Below are 15303 nucleotides of genomic sequence, written 5' to 3' on the forward strand. Positions count from 1 at the left end.
AGAGCCCGCCTGACCACGCTGGGCCCTGATTGGTTAGGGTGGGGCCGTGGGCGGCGCAGCAGTGAGCCGCTGTCATGGCGGAGCTGAGCGAGGCGCTGCTCTCGGTGTTGCCGTCCATCCGGGTGCCCAAGGCCGGCGACCGGGTCCACAAGGACGAGTGCGCCTTTTCCTTTGACACGCCGGTAAGCGCTCCCCGCGGCCGGCCCGTCCGCTTCGCCGGGCTGCCCCCGGCTCCGGCCCGCTCCCAGCCCACCCTCCCGGCGGGGCGGGGGGCCGGGCGGCCGCCGCTTTCGCGGGGCGCGATGGGATTTGTGGTTCCCCGGTAACCGGGAGCGGCCGGCGGCCGGGCGGAACGCCGGGTCCTCCGGGACTACAGAGACCGGCGTGCCCCGCGACGCGCTCCTGCCGGCCGCGGGGCGATGGGGGCTGTAGTTCTGGGGACGGAGCGGGCGTGGGCAGGTCGCTCGCCCCGTTCGGTTGCCGGCCCGGGCCGCCTGGAGAGCTGCTGCCCCCGCCCCCCCACCGACGCCCCACCGGCTCCGCTGTAGCGGGGCTTGCCGGGACGGGGAGGGGGGAGACGCCCCGGCCCCGGCCCCGGCTCTTGGCGGCGGCGGGGAGCGGGTCGGGGGTCCCGCCCTGCCCGGCTCTGAGCCCCCGGCCTCACCGGGCGGCGTGGCCCGGCAGGCGGGGGGGGGGCGAGTCGGTGCTGTGTCATTAAGATGGCAGTGGTCCCTTCTCCAGCCGTCTCCACCCCGCCGGCATCCCTGCTCCTCCCTCCCTACCCCCGCCTGGCCTAGGCGGACCTGGGGAGGCCCCGGAGGGCGAGGGTGTCCGTCCCGTCCCCCCCGGCTCCTTGGCTTCACCCGTCGGGGCTGTGCCCCGGCCCACCAGAAGGAATGGGCTGCGGCTGGAAGATACGGGTCCTTCGAGGAAGCAGCACACGGCAGCCTGGCCCTCTTTCCCTCCCGGAGCCCCGCGGGGATGCCTGTCCATGCGCTCCCCGCTCTGACTCTGTCCCGGCTGCTTCGTGTTGGGAAGCAGGCTGAAAGCTTCTTGGTGGTTTCCTTCTTCTCCAGCCTCTGCGTTTGGGTCCCGAGCCCCTTTGATTTAAAAAGGGTATCTCTGCTGAATGAACGTGGCGTTTTCCAGGTGCTTCTGGGATGGGGAGGGCTCACTCTGTATCCGTTTCGGAGCTGCTCACAAGCTTTCGAATGCAGCAGCAAAAATAAACAGTGGTCTGTTAACCTTCCTCACACTGTAGTTTGGCAGCATTCCCTGTGGCACCGGGAATTACGCTTTCAGACAGGGTGCCACGGTTTGGTTGGTGATGGTTGTACCGTGCTCTGCACTTGTGAACTGTGCTTGCTAAGGGCCTTTTGCGAGATAAGCTTCTGAGGAACCTCACTCAGGCTTTCCTGAATCGGTAGCATCCTGACATCAAGGAACAGGCAAATAGCTTATTAAATACGTCATCTTGACAGAAGTACCTGTTCTTCTAGGACAGCGAGGCTGGGGCTTGCCATCTTATTTCCGACTAGCTACTCAGTGGCTGGTACGTAGGAATAAGCTGTAGCCACGATTTAGTGGATAATGAGTAGTGTTCCTAGAGGGAAGTCTGTGCCTATTCTAGCAGTTGGAATGGCATTCTTTACCACCTCCCTTGAGTTTTTATCTCTCCTTCCTCCCAGGAGTCAGATGGCGGCTTGTATATCTGCATGAACACGTTCCTGGGCTTTGGGAAGCAGTATGTGGAAAAGCACTATCAGAAAACAGGCCAGCGGGTCTACCTGCACCTCAAAAGAACACGTAAACCGGTAAAATATAAAAATAAAAATACCATCAAACTTGTTCTGAAATTGAGAGCTGGGCTATGTCTCTGTATTCAGTCAGATACGGAGTTCTCTCTCCTCAAATGTAACTGATGTTTTTCTTGGTGAATTGAGGTACACCAGTTCTTCAGCTCCACTTATGGTGAATTGTTGTATGGATTGCCCATGCTATTTCTGCCTGTTTTCAGAGTAGCTTAATTTCAATCCTTAAGGCTTGCCACAGCTTGCCTGCCCCCCTAACTCTATTTCCCCATTTCTTTCAATGAAACAGAAGGAAGAAGACACCAACTCCAGTGCTGGGGACCCTCCAAGGAAGAAACCAACTCGCTTGGCTATTGGTAAGAAAGCACTTGCGTACCGTATCGTCCTTGTTATTTCGAACCAGTCGTCTGGAGCTGCCTGGCTCTGTGGCACGTCTTTTTTGCCTCTCCTCTTCTGAAGTAGTTGAAGCTAGTATTCTACAACTGAATTCAAACTTTATGTTTTCTAGTCTGTCTTAGGTGGGCAGTTTTTGCAAAACAGTTGCTGAGGTGCTAGTTTTGTTCTGCGTTCAAAGTTGCATTGTGTTTTCTGTAGATAAATACGTTTTGCATCCTCTCTTAACTCTGTATGCCTGACTCAGCTTGGTGTGGGTATAACCAGTGTGGGGTTGTTGCTTTTTAGTTTGAGAAAATGTCTAAGTCTGAGAAAAGTTTGAAATTTCTGATAGAAAACCTGTTTTTTAAACTTGTCAGGTATCAAACTAGTGTTATTTATATAGATGGGAAACAAATTACTGGTAAATGCTGTATTAACACTTTGGACTCGATAGTTCTTTCAAATACAAGGCTGATACTGGAGGAAATACACGTGAGCATTAAAATATAAAAAACAAGCCCTTTTTTGGAAGAGCAGAGCTGGTGTTCCATTACTCTCTTGCACTGACTGAAAAGGCTCTCACGGCAATTAGCGAAGATGCTGCTTATTTGGAGGAGTCTCTCTTGGCTAGTAATTTCTGAACCATTATGGAAATCTGTAAAGCAGAGCATAGGAACATTTTTTAGCAGTAACAGGTTCTTGGCTTGCTGGAAGCTGACCACTAGAAGGAAATCCAGAACCTGGCCGTGCACGTCTTGGTTTTTGCTCACTTTTTCCTTGGCTGTGCCATTGTGTAGCAGATGCCCAGTGACTCCACTGCTACCACAGCACAAACACCAACATTAAGACTTTCAGCTGCTCCCTGTTTTTATGGTGGGGTGAATGGAGTCCCAATGGTCACTTCTAGCAAAATTGAGACTAGAATCTATGTTTCTTCAGATAGCCAGCGCTTTTATGTATATGATTATGCTGCTTTTGGAGAGATGAGGCCCGGTCTGCATTATGAGTTATTTCTGCATCCTCAATTCTGCAAAGGTCTTGAGACAAGTGTTGTCACTGGGTCAGCAAATAGCTGCCTGTGATAACAGCTTAGTGGTGTGAATGGAGCGGGAGAGAATAAAAGAAAGTATTAGCCCTGCGAGGCAGTGATCTCAAATGTAGGAGAGGGGTTTTTTTTCCTCTTTTTTAGCTAAACGGTGGTGGTTTAGCTAATCCTGACATGGGAGATTTTTTTAAGTACTAGAAAGATGTAGGAGCAAAATGTCATTGGCTGCAAAATGTAGCCTTTGATCTCTCTGTACCTCAGCTTCCCTCTCCATGGGGAAAAAAAAAACAAACCGACAAACTATAGTGCTTGCCTCCCTGGCTGCATGTTGGCTGGATGACTCTCGGAGTTTGTGGTGCTTGAATATAACTGTGGAGAGGGAGGCAGTGTACCTCGTGGCAAGCTGTTGGCTATACATGGGGGGAAAAGGGCTAGGAGGCAGTCTGCTGGCTGAAGACCCTTTTCCTCATCTGGAGCCTCAGAAGGTTCATATAACCACCTGAGGGGACCTCACTGGTCTTTTTTAGTTTGTTTAGAGTTCAGGAATTGTATAATACCCTGAGGGATTGTTTTATGAAGTGATGGCAGGAGATCTTCTCTGGGATGTGCTAAAGAGGCACAGAGGAGGATTATCTGGGTATGTTGTTGCATGATGCTGGTGACTGTTTTCAGGTATTTCTAAAATCACTCAGGCTTGCACCACCTGCATTCATACGTGGCAGTTTGTGCATAGTCTAAAAAATGTAGGTATTTGAGGGGAGAGTTGCAGGAGATATTGTGGGAACTGGGTATTTTTTTCAACATTTTAACTAAATGGTTGTCAGAAATGTGTCACACAGGATTCTTGAGGCTGAGGCTTAACTCCCTTAGAGATTTGTTGCAGCGACAGATCTTCGGAGATCTGTTGCAGAGATCTATTGCAGTCACAGCATGCTATTTTTAAAGAAATAAAGGAAATTCAGTTAAAAAAAAAACATAGGGGGTTAAGTAAGCCATGCATCTTCTGCCCATTTCCTTCTGGGATGTAAGGTGGCAATGCTTGGAAAACAAGGCAGGCCAAGGTTTTTTCCTGAGTACCTACGTAAATGAGAAATTGTTCCCTCCACTGCCAATGTTACTTTTTGGTGAGCGTCCATCATGACTCTTGACAACTGGCAAATAACCTGCTGTGTATGGAACTCCCATTTCTGTTGCAGCTTCTGGAAAGCATGGCTAGGTGGGCATGAGAAACTACTAGCACTAGATCTTTCCTAAGACTTTTTCGGTAATTCTGGATGTTCCGGTTCCAGAAGAACTCCTGGTTTTCCTTGCTTAAGTTCAGAACTCTGAACTGTCCTTCCTGGAAGAGGCAAGAAGCAGAGCTAGGATCCTTAAAGATGCTGGTAGAGTAGACCTTTGAACCAGGTTAGAATATGATCTCTTCATGCACATCTCCATTGATTGTCTTGGATGTACTGTGAAGGATGAACCAGCAGTGCTTTATCATGGCTCTGTCCTGGCCAATGTCTCTCTAGAGCACGTCATCTTTTTTTCTGGTTGTAGTCAGGGTCAGGAGATTCCTTCTAAGCATCTGTAAAAAGAGCTGGGAAAAACAAACCTATTGTCGTTAGGCTTTTATTTGCTCCTGTGAAGTCCACACCGCCAGCAGAAACTTTAGGATCCAGAAATGGAAGAAAGATTGTGTATCATTGATCTAGGGCTTTGCCTTAGTCGTGGCGCCTTATTTCATGTAAGCTATGGGCAAAGAAGCTTGGCAAGCTATTTGGTTTTACCTGTTTCCACAATGTTTTTTCTTCCTGTAGGTGTAGAAGGTGGATTTGACATCACAGAGGAAAAGTTTGAATATGACGAAGATGTAAAAATAGTAATTTTCCCAGAGCATTTGGATATTCCTCGTGATGGACTGGAGGGACTACCAGACATGGTCAAAGACAGGGTATGTTTGCGTGGAGAGCTGTGTTTTCTATTGGCAGGGAGGAAATACACCATTACAGAGAACGAACCGCTGGCCTGTAAAAGGGATCCTGCAGAGCTGCTGTGAAGTCTCAGCTTGCAGTAAGCAGGGTTGTTCTGCACTTATACCATGCTTTATATTACGGAGTCCTGGCTTGTGACTGAGGCTCCTGAATGCTGCCCTCGCACAACTGACTTGCCGATCTGAGCCTAAATGTGGAGTGCTGTGGCACTGGAAGCTTCTTTCCTTGTGCCCTTCATTATTTTTTTCCTGCTGTCCTAATTCCAGATTGCCAGTGCAGTTGAGGCCATCCTGACAGCAGATTCAGCGTCACGGAAGCAGGAAGTGCAGGCTTGGGATGGGGAGGTTCGACGTGTTTCCAAACATGCCTTTTCCCTGCATCAACTTCAGAATGATGTCCGCATCCCACCATGGTGAGCATAGTACTGAAACTAGCTGTATCGCTCTGTATCCCAGACCCAACCCCATCACCTTCTTCTCCTGTCCTGGACTGCAGCAGCAGATGGGACATTTTTTGTGAGTCTCTTGAGCATGCCTTGTCATAGTAAATTCAGGGGAAATGGCAAACTAAGGTATTTCAGGATGTTCAATGTTCTGAAGTAAGAGAGGAATGAGATTGCTTATACTATGGTCAGTGGGTAGTAATGGAGAGGGCTTGAGAGGTAGAACCCCAGGGTTTTCACCCTAATCTCTTTTTCTCTGTTCCTTGTCAATAGTGGCTGGAAGTGCAGCAAGTGTGACATGAGGGAGAACCTGTGGCTGAACATGACTGATGGAGCCATCCTCTGTGGTCGGCGCTATTTTGATGGCAGTGGTGGCAACAATCATGCAGTCGAGCATTACCGGGAAACTGGCTACCCACTGGCTGTGAAACTGGGAACAATTACTCCTGATGGGGCTGGTGAGAAGGGGGAACCTCTGAAGGTTATAGATGCCAGGCACCACTCAGGCTGACTGTGGTCTCTGACAGGGGAAGTCAGGGAGGATTTCCAGGCTGTTGTTGCCCATCTTATGACCTGGAACATTCGGCGTCATCCTACTGTGAACTTTCCCACTCTGACCTGCTTCTTGTGGCAGGCAAAGAACCAGCTGACAAAACCTTGCCTTCCTCCTCCCCTCTCTTGTAATTTGAAGGGTTTTAGAATAGTTATCCAGGTTGCTGTTGTTCTCTGTGGTGGCACGTTTATCAAATAATTTTGTGTCCAAAGCCTGAGCAGAGTATATGGCACAGTAACCCACTTCCCTCACTCCAGACTTACATATACCTTGATCAGTGACAAAGCTGTTTGTCTTGTCACGTGGTTTGGAAGAACCTCGATATTCTGTCTGTTGTGTTGCTCTCCTGAGAAAGGAGAGAAACCCCAGCTGCTCAGTTTGTCAAAACTCCCAGTTCTGAGCACTCTGTTCTCTTCATCCAGCAGTGAATGTTAGATCACAGGCCATGATAAGTCTCTCCTTTTCCTCTCTGTTCCTGCATAGACGTGTACTCCTATGACGAGGATGATATGGTGTTGGATCCCAACCTGGCAGAACACCTTGCTCACTTTGGGATCGACATGCTCAAGATGCAGAAGGTGAGAGGAGGTTCTTCCATAGGCCCAGAGGAGGAGAGAAGGAATTCTGACATTTCTTAGCTGGATCCCAGCTTTCCATGGCTATGCAGAACCATTGCTGGTCAAGAAACCCAGTATTTTATCAGGCAGAGAATTGCCTTGTCTGCCTTTCCTCTTCCATTGCCTTTTTTGCCTTCTCCGTCCCTCAGGTTTCCCATGGGGCTCTGTGTCAGTACTGTAGGCAGGGAGGTGCCCAGGCTCCGAGTTTTGCTCCCTGGATTCAGTGTTAGTGTATGATTTCTATGCCCCTTTAATAGGGGATGGTTCAGATTTCTTCCATGTTTCTTACCATTCCTCTTTCTGTCCCAGGTTTTCAGATACTTGAAAACAATTCTTGTATTTGGCTTCTCTTCTCATTTAATAAAATAGAATGGATTTGACCCCTTATGTTTCTCTACAGCATTGCCCTTTTCACACCACTGGTGTTCCCTTGAGTCTTCTTTGAGGGTTTTTCCCGTTCTTTCCCTCCACAGACAGACAAGACAATGACAGAACTGGAAATAGACATGAACCAGCGCATTGGGGAATGGGAGCTCATCCAGGAGTCTGGCGTGCAGCTCAAGCCTCTCTATGGGCCTGGGTACACTGGTATCCGTAACCTGGGCAACAGTTGCTACCTCAATTCTGTGATGCAGGTGCTGTTCAGTATTCCAGACTTCCAGAGAAAGTAAGTGAGCTTAATCACTCCTTTCCATTAGCCTGGGATCCCCTGGGATCAGTACAAAGGTCTCCTAGAGCTGGGAGCTTCTGTTACAGTAATCCGGCTCAGAACTGTGTTTTTACTAGCTGAATCCATATGTCTCTTAGATTGCTCTGTTTTGCTTTGCAGGTATGTGGACAAGCTGGAGAAGATATTCCAAAGTGCACCTTCGGACCCCACACAGGACTTCAGCACACAAGTGTACGTAGAGTTTTGGTGAGAGAAGGAAGGCTGAGGCTGCCTGGGTGCGTCCCCTCTGCGCTGCTACAGTGTGCTTTGCTGCAGGTTTCTCCCTCAAGCCTCGCCTCTCTGTTTCCGTGTCCATCACCAGAAACACTGATCCTCAGTGATCAATAAGGATCTAAGCCAAGAAAGTTCAGCTGAATGCCCTAGATGGAGAGGACAGAGTGCACCTCAGTGTTCATGAGAGGCTCTTAAATGTATTATGTGGGGAACGCAGTACCATCTGTTACCACGGGGGGATTTCTGGTAGGCATACTCTATCTGTGTAACAGCAAAAAGGTACTTGCCCTCTGCAACGGAGGGAGATGGCTAAGAGCAAAGAAATACAGAGATTTAGGCAACTTTATTCACAGTGGATAACTTATGTATGCCTAAAGAGGCTTCCTGCAAGAGGTGTTGTGCGAGCAATAGCAGGAGAATATACAGAAGGAGGAACACAAGATTTGGGAGGGTGTTGCATTTTAAATACATGAATTCTCTGCTACATCTTCCCTAAAATAGCAAAGCAGTATATGGAGGTTTGGGGTGAAGGAGTGGAAGGTGGCATTTGTGGAAGGGAGTTCTGCGGTAAGGGAGGATTCTAAATTTGGACAGCCTGGAGTAAGTGAGGTGTTCACTGAGGAGGGGGCTAAGTTGAGGCAGCCATATAGATTTTTGCCTTGGCAAAGGGAGGACTTGGTAGGGTTTGGTTCCAGAAAAATGGCAACAGCAATGGGAAAGGACTGGAGTGATGTGGAACAGTAGGAGAGTCTGAGCATAGGAGGAAATCGCTGAATGTTACTGTTGTCCATTAAGTGCTTCATGCAGACAATCTTTCCCCTGGGAAAATGTGATTAGTCTGCTCACAGCAATGCTATTTCTGGCTCAGACAATTTCAGTCTGCCCTGTTGTCTCCTGCACAGTCATTTAGACACACTGCTACTTTACCCATGTCAGGCAGCAGCTTAGTTTGGCTGTTATGCAGCTGCTGTAAGGCTCAGCACCAGCTGCCCTTGTGCCGGGAAAAGGAGGCTGTTCCTTTATGTTCTGTGCAATGTGCAAGCAATGACTGAGATTGGTGCCCAGAAGTCCTAGTAACTTTCAAATCAATGATGTCTCGTGGGACCTGAGAGCAGACCAAGATAAGATAATCTTGGCTGGTGCAGCAGAGAAAGCTGATCTCTCCAAGGTTGACAGTTCACGGCAGTGTTAAAGCTGGATGGGTTGATGTGGGTCCTGGAGCGTGTAGGATTGAAGAAACCATTTTGATGCTAACAGTGACTTCTTCATCATTCCAGAGCCAAACTGGGCCATGGACTGCTTTCTGGGGAGTATTCAAAGCCAGCTTCTGCAGATGGGGAACAGCAGCCTGATCAGAAGGTGAGACTTCAATACGGCATCCTCGTGATGTGTGTGTTGCATGAGGTGTGTGTTACATGGGAAAGAAGGGAGAACCCTTTCTGAAGACATGTCCTGGCGCTCATTCCAGGGCCCTGTCACCTGAAGAAAAGCATGGCTAAGAGTAGAGTGCTACATGCCAGGACATATGCTTGGCAAATTATGACCACCTTCCTCTTCCACCTTGTTATTTGCAGGGTATGCAAAATGGCATTGCTCCACGCATGTTTAAGTCCCTCATTGGAAAGGGACACCCAGAATTTTCCACTAACCGACAGCAGGATGCCCAGGAATTCTTTCTGCACTTCATCAACATGGTGGAGGTAATGGTTGAGTCTATCTGTCAAATCATGGGAAAGCCCAGCTTTTTCTCCCTGAAGCAGGGGGTGAGGAGTGGTGGTGAGAAGCTGGCAATCGAAGCAGAGAGAGGGAGAGAACACAGGGAAATGGGCTGCCTAGCACGTGCGGGAGCAGAGAAGGAGAGATGCTTGGCCATATTTTCAGGGCTAATTCCTTGGAGAAATCTCTTTTGGGAATGGCACAGCTGGAGATGTAAATTGTCTTCTTTAGGAGCAGAATGGCATAGAGATTGGGGTAGAGAAGTTGGCTCTAGTTTACTCTTTGCTGTGTTTTCAGTGGACTGGGTACAGAAGTGAATACTCTTTAGCCATGTCCTGTGTGGAACCGCTGCTGCTGCAGATACTTACTTCTGGCATTCTGATGTTACATCTATCCTTCTAATCTCTCTCCTTCTTCAGAGGAACTGCCGCAGCTCGGAGAACCCTAATGAGGTCTTCCGTTTTCTGGTGGAGGAGAAGCTGAAGTGCCTGGCCACAGAAAAGGTGAAATATACCCAGCGTGTGGACTATATTATGCAGCTGCCTGTGCCCATGGATGCTGCCCTCAACAAAGGTCAGTAATGTGCCAAGGCCAGAGCAGTAGCAAACATTAGGTTTGGATACTGTACTTCTATTACAGCACTCCTTCAATGAGAAACGGACTTCCTCAGGGACTGGCTTTGCCCCATCTGAAGCCAGATCGATCCTTCACCTGCTTTTGTGGGATCAGGCTGATTTCTTCAGAGGTGGTGTGACATGGTGATGTCCCTCTAGAACCTTTCCCTCCGACACCACAAGCTGGGCTGTGATTCAACAGCAAAACAGGAACTACAGTAGCAGAACAGTGCTCTGGAAGACACTGTCTACTTTGTGCTTCGTTCGCGATGGCGTGTATCTAATGGGCCTATTCTGCCTCTGGGTGTAGCTTACACCAGTAGCTTTGGAGGTACCTAGAGGTGGTCCTTGACTCCTCTGCTTTATTCTCTAGATGAACTACTGGAATATGAGGAGAAGAAGCGGCAGGCAGAGGAGGAGAAGCAGCCACTGCCTGAGCTGGTGCGAGCCAAGGTGCCTTTCAGCTCCTGCCTAGAGGCCTATGGAGCTCCAGAGCAGGTGGATGATTTCTGGAGCACAGCCTTGCAGGCCAAGTCTGTGGCTCTCAAGTGAGTGTGTGTGAGTTACCAGCTAGGCTATGACGAACTGGCAATAGCTGCATCTTTGGGGACTTCTTTTAGTTGCTTGGGGGAGAAGTGTTACCAAAGCTTTGTAGTGCTCCACACCCTGGGCCCATGGAACGCTGAAGCAGAGGGGGAACCAGTCTGCCAGTGCTGAAGTGATTGCCCCCAAGGGATTACAGTGGGCAGAACAGCAGTGCTAGTGAAATCCTTACCATCAGATTTCAGTTGCTGAGGGGCTATGAAAATACAGTGATATTCCAGAAAACCAGCAGCTTTTACTCTAAATTCAAAATACAGCTTTAAAGTCAGTACTGACAGTATGGCAACACTGGTGTTCCATGGTCTCTAAAATTTCTTTAAAGGAAGTTTTTAGCTGTTAAAGTTTGAGCAGAACACTGAGTGTAACAGATGCGCAAGTTATTTTGAAGAATACTAACTTAAATGCTAGTAGCAAGGTTTAAAAAACAGCTTTAATATGTCTCACTGCCTGCAGCACATGCAACAGTGCAAAGGTGTAGTGAGAAGATTACAGACTTAAGCAGCTTCCTGCTGTGATGCTGCTGACTGTTCTTCTGCAATGAAAGAGTAGTCCTCAAAGAACTGGAAGTGTTTTTCTAACAAATATTCTGTTATTGAGCAATAGCTACTATAAACGAACAGTCAATAACGCCATCACATTGAAGAGTAACATTTTGTTTTGCTTTGAAGTCGTGAGTTGTGTTCAAACTCGTAGTAAGAATTATCACTGAACTTATAAATTAATTTTATGGGATGTTACAATTATCACCCAATAATAAATATCTGTCTCTTATTACTGCTTCTCCCTTCACAAATGTTCCCCTCTGTTTCATAGATTCCAGACACCCTCTCTTTCAAACTGTCTAACTAAATAACGTTCAATCAAATTCAGTTAGCTTAAAATTCACTGCTTCTGCTTCATAGCCAAAGAAGTGCTCTTGTGCTTGAAAGCTTGTCAGTTTCTGCAGCTCTATCTGTCGGTCTAATGAAAGATGTTATTTCCTCCACGTTCCTTAAGGGTTAGACTTTTAATTAAATACTAAAATCTGAGGAGGCTTGTAAAATACAGGATTGGAAAGTAGAGAACGTACTATTTTTCCTCATCCCCCAAGATTTTGTAAATGTTGCGTTCTGTCTCATCTTGTCAGAGCATCTGCTTTAGAAATGGTTCTGTGTTTGAGGAACTTTAAGCTCAGCATAGGAGAGCTGCACAGGTGTGTGTATCCCCCCCTTTGGACGTGCCTCCACCCTACTCACTGATTTCTTGAATCAACTAGGTGCCCTCAATTGTTGCTGCCAAAGTATTTAGAAGTATTATTTATCTCTTTCAGAACAACACGGTTCGCCTCTTTCCCGGATTATCTGGTGATCCAGATCAAGAAATTCACTTTCGGTCTGGACTGGGTGCCCAAAAAGCTTGGTAAGGAGGATGAGAAGGACAGAATGTATAGGTATTGGGAGACATATATGGGTATGGTGGTCATTACTGCAAAGAGGAAAGTAACCACCCCAAAAGGAGCTGCAGACTATAGCATATTGCATCCCCAGGGACTTACCCTTCTGGATATCCCAAGTGAGTCCTTCGTTTCTGCCCCTATGGGGAGGCTGAGCAAGACTGTATCTTGCAGATGTCTCCATTGAAATGCCAGAGGAGCTGGATATCTCTGCACTGCAGGGAACAGGGCTGCAAGATGGAGAAGAAGAAATGCCAGACATCGCACCCCCACTGGTGACACCAGACGAGCCCAAAGGTAGCCTGGGGTTCTATGGCAACGAGGACGACGACTCCTTCTGCTCCCCTCACTTCTCCTCTCCGACATGTTAGTGATTCTCCTCCTCTCTTCCTGATGCCTGACTCATTTCCTTGCTCTCCTCGTCTTGTCTCCCATGCTAGCGGTTTCCACCTGCTCAGACTTTCCCTGTCCCTCTGTCAGCGAATGCCGGCTGCCTCCCTTGCATGCCTGTTATGCAAGGGTGTTACTCAGGGGAGTTTGTTGATTCCTGTTCTGTGGAAGATGGGGAGGTGGCATGTCTAGAGCATTTAGAGGGGGCAGAGCTGGAGTTTATACAGGATTTAACTGGTAGAGGTATTTTGTTTTCACAAAACACAGTGGGAGGTAAGGGTTTGGAGGGTAGGGAAGAGCCAGGGCTCCCGAGTTCACGAGTTGAATCCTTCTGTTCCCTGGGGTGCCTGTGTGCGAGACTGCACTTCTGAAGAAGAAAGGTAGCAAAAGATGAGAAGAGCAGAGAGACAGAACTTGAATGAAATGAAGCCAGGAAATGGTGGCATGGGGGGCTGTGTGACACTGCACAAAATGGAGCAGGCAGGGCTGGGTGGGAGCGGGTGGCTCTAATCTCTGTCCTCCCACAGCACCCATGTTGGATGAGTCAGTGATTATCCAGCTAGTGGAGATGGGCTTTCCCATGGATGCCTGCCGCAAAGCCGTGTATTACACAGGGAACAGCGGGGTTGAGGCTGCCATGAACTGGGTCATGTCACACATGGATGATCCAGGTATGAGACCACATGGCCATCGTGAAGCTTATTGCATCTGGGCCATTGTACTTCCCATCCCACTACAACAGCAGAAAACTGAAGTAGTTGGGACCTAAGGCTGTATCCCTTTTGGAGAGATCTAAATGCTCTGACCTGTGTTCCGTTTTCTGCTGCAGACTTTGCTAACCCGTTAGTTCTCCCTGGATCCAGTGGACCAGGGTCAACTATTGCCTGCCCAGACCCTCCTTCAGAAGACAGTGTGGCCACCATTGTCTCCATGGGCTTCTCCCGGGACCAGGCTATGAAAGCGCTTAGAGCCACGGTGAGAGGCATGCGTGATGTCAGAGTGAAAGGATATTCTCAGGAACAGGCATTCCCAAGTTCACAGTCTTCTCTTCTTCCTTCCAGAACAACAGTCTGGAGCGTGCTGTGGATTGGATCTTTAGTCACATTGATGACCTTGATGCAGAAGCTGCTATGGATATCTCGGAGGGACGCTCGGCAGCTGAGTCCATCTCCGAATCTATCCCTGTGGGTCCTAAAGTGCGCGATGGACCTGGAAGTGAGTTCCAAGCAGTAGGAATGGGGATTTGGGGATGCAGACTCAACACCACTTCATCCTCCTAATCCGTACAATACCTCAGGTTTTGGCAGCAGCAGCTGCCACAGAGCTGGTCTGGTTGTTGAGGTGGAAGCAGGGAGAAAAAGGAGAGGGATGGCAAAGTAGGGTCTAGACCCTTCAGGCTGGGAATTACCTGGAAGCCAGTAAGAGAGTGGCAGAGGAAGAGCCATCAAGTAAAAGACAACGGGAAGGGCTGTGCTGCTTTTTCCCAGTCGTCCCACGAGGCTTTTCTTCAGGCTCCCATTGAAAAACCAGGTCCCAGTCTCTGTGCAGAATCAGTGCCAGTGCTGCTGGGTGCCACAGGGAGGGGGAATCTCTGCTGTTACCCGCCTGGGACCCATGGGCCAAATAAACAGTTGGAAGAGAGAAGGCTAAGTGGCAGTTGCCATGTTTCCCTGCATGTTTGGCCTGCAGACCAAATCCTCATGATCACGCTTGATGGGAGACCCAGTTCTAAAGTACTACCCCGCAGAGCTTCCTTCAGGGATGCTTTTCTAGAGAGGGTCCTGCACACAGGGTGTTTTGGGGTAAAATGCCTTTCTTTCTCTGATCACTCCTCTCTTCCCTCCTCCTCTCAAGAATATCAGCTGTTTGCCTTCATCAGCCACATGGGCACTTCGACTATGTGTGGGCACTATGTTTGTCACATCAAGAAAGATGGCAGGTAAGAGGGATTTTCATGGTGTAAGGAGGACTCAGAGGTACAGCTTTAAATCACTGTCCTCCCCTGTTTCTTCAGAGGTCTTGGGGGGGGTTGGGGATGAGAGCGGGTGAGGGGAGTCAAGTCTCGACTTAGCTGCAGAATGGTGTCCCTGAGCTCCCCTTCTGCCCATTGCAGGTGGGTGATCTACAACGACCAGAAAGTCTGTGCTTCTGAGAAGCCCCCCAAGGACCTGGGCTACATCTACTTCTACCAGCGGATTCCCAGCTAGAACATCCTCTTGCTGTGTGTGGTGGGGGGAGCGTGGGCTGAAGGCGTGGGGCGCAAAGGGGTGGGGGCAGTGAGGATGAGAGCAGGGTCCTTCTCTCCCCTGCTCCTCTTTCCCCACTCGTCCCTTCATGGTGACACACGGGGAGACAAGAATTCCCTGACTAATAGACTGGGGGCTGGAGCCCCCCGTGGACATGAGTGAAGGGGGTCTGGGATTGGGGGTGGGGGGGTGGGGGGGAATATCTGATTCTATAGGAAATGTCCTCACTGTCCCCACCCCCGTGTGACACAGCCCTAGTGCTTTGCTGCTTGGTGGGATGATGCCACCTCCTTGCTGTCCAGAAAGAAAGGAGGGGGCTTGTGTGTATGTGTGGCTTGTGTATGGGGGGGGGGGGAATTCCTCCTGCCTGCCCCGCCGGGGAGGGCGTGGGGCTGGCAGCAAGGTGGGCCACGAGCGGTGTCCCCCCTCCCCCCCTCCCCCCCTCCTTGTGTGCCCTTTACATGCCAAAATACACGAGGGACAAAATAAAAGTCAAAATACCCCCCTGGTTTCTGTCTGTCTGCTCCCCCCCCCCCGCCA

The 15303-nt window shown here is 49.3% G+C and overlaps 1 protein-coding gene across 2 annotated transcripts; it reads left to right on the forward strand.

Annotated features, from left to right (window-relative positions):
• The first annotated feature begins 9 nt into the window (after nucleotides 1-9).
• USP5 (ubiquitin specific peptidase 5) lies at nucleotides 10-15266 on the forward strand. 2 transcript variants are annotated; one of them, XM_069786007.1, is made up of 20 exons: nucleotides 10-182; nucleotides 1689-1814; nucleotides 2101-2167; nucleotides 5034-5167; nucleotides 5474-5619; nucleotides 5923-6107; nucleotides 6686-6780; nucleotides 7293-7486; nucleotides 7649-7720; nucleotides 9040-9121; nucleotides 9337-9462; nucleotides 9898-10051; nucleotides 10466-10640; nucleotides 12005-12093; nucleotides 12302-12493; nucleotides 13045-13188; nucleotides 13347-13492; nucleotides 13579-13732; nucleotides 14372-14456; nucleotides 14631-15266. In XM_069786007.1, exons 1-20 carry the CDS (start codon nucleotides 75-77, stop codon nucleotides 14722-14724), a joined length of 2568 nt encoding a protein of 855 aa, XP_069642108.1. In that variant the 5' UTR covers nucleotides 10-74; the 3' UTR covers nucleotides 14725-15266. The 2 variants fall into 2 exon arrangements, with proteins under 2 accessions (XP_069642108.1, XP_069642109.1); XM_069786008.1 differs by having other exon boundaries at nucleotides 12302-12424.
• Nucleotides 15267-15303: the final 37 nt, after the last annotated feature.

This window comes from Haliaeetus albicilla, chromosome 6 (genome assembly GCF_947461875.1).
Source record: "Haliaeetus albicilla chromosome 6, bHalAlb1.1, whole genome shotgun sequence".
Taxonomy (NCBI): Eukaryota; Metazoa; Chordata; class Aves; order Accipitriformes; family Accipitridae; genus Haliaeetus; species Haliaeetus albicilla.

Coding starts and splice junctions, on each gene's coding strand:
- USP5 (XM_069786007.1), top strand. CDS start 75: ATGGCGGAGCTGAGCGAGGCGCTGCTCTCGGTGTTGCCGTCCATCCGG. Junction 12,494..13,044: donor TCACTTCTCCTCTCCGACAT/GTTAGTGATTCT, acceptor GTCCTCCCACAG/CACCCATGTTGGATGAGTCA. Junction 14,457..14,630: donor CACATCAAGAAAGATGGCAG/GTAAGAGGGATT, acceptor TGCCCATTGCAG/GTGGGTGATCTACAACGACC.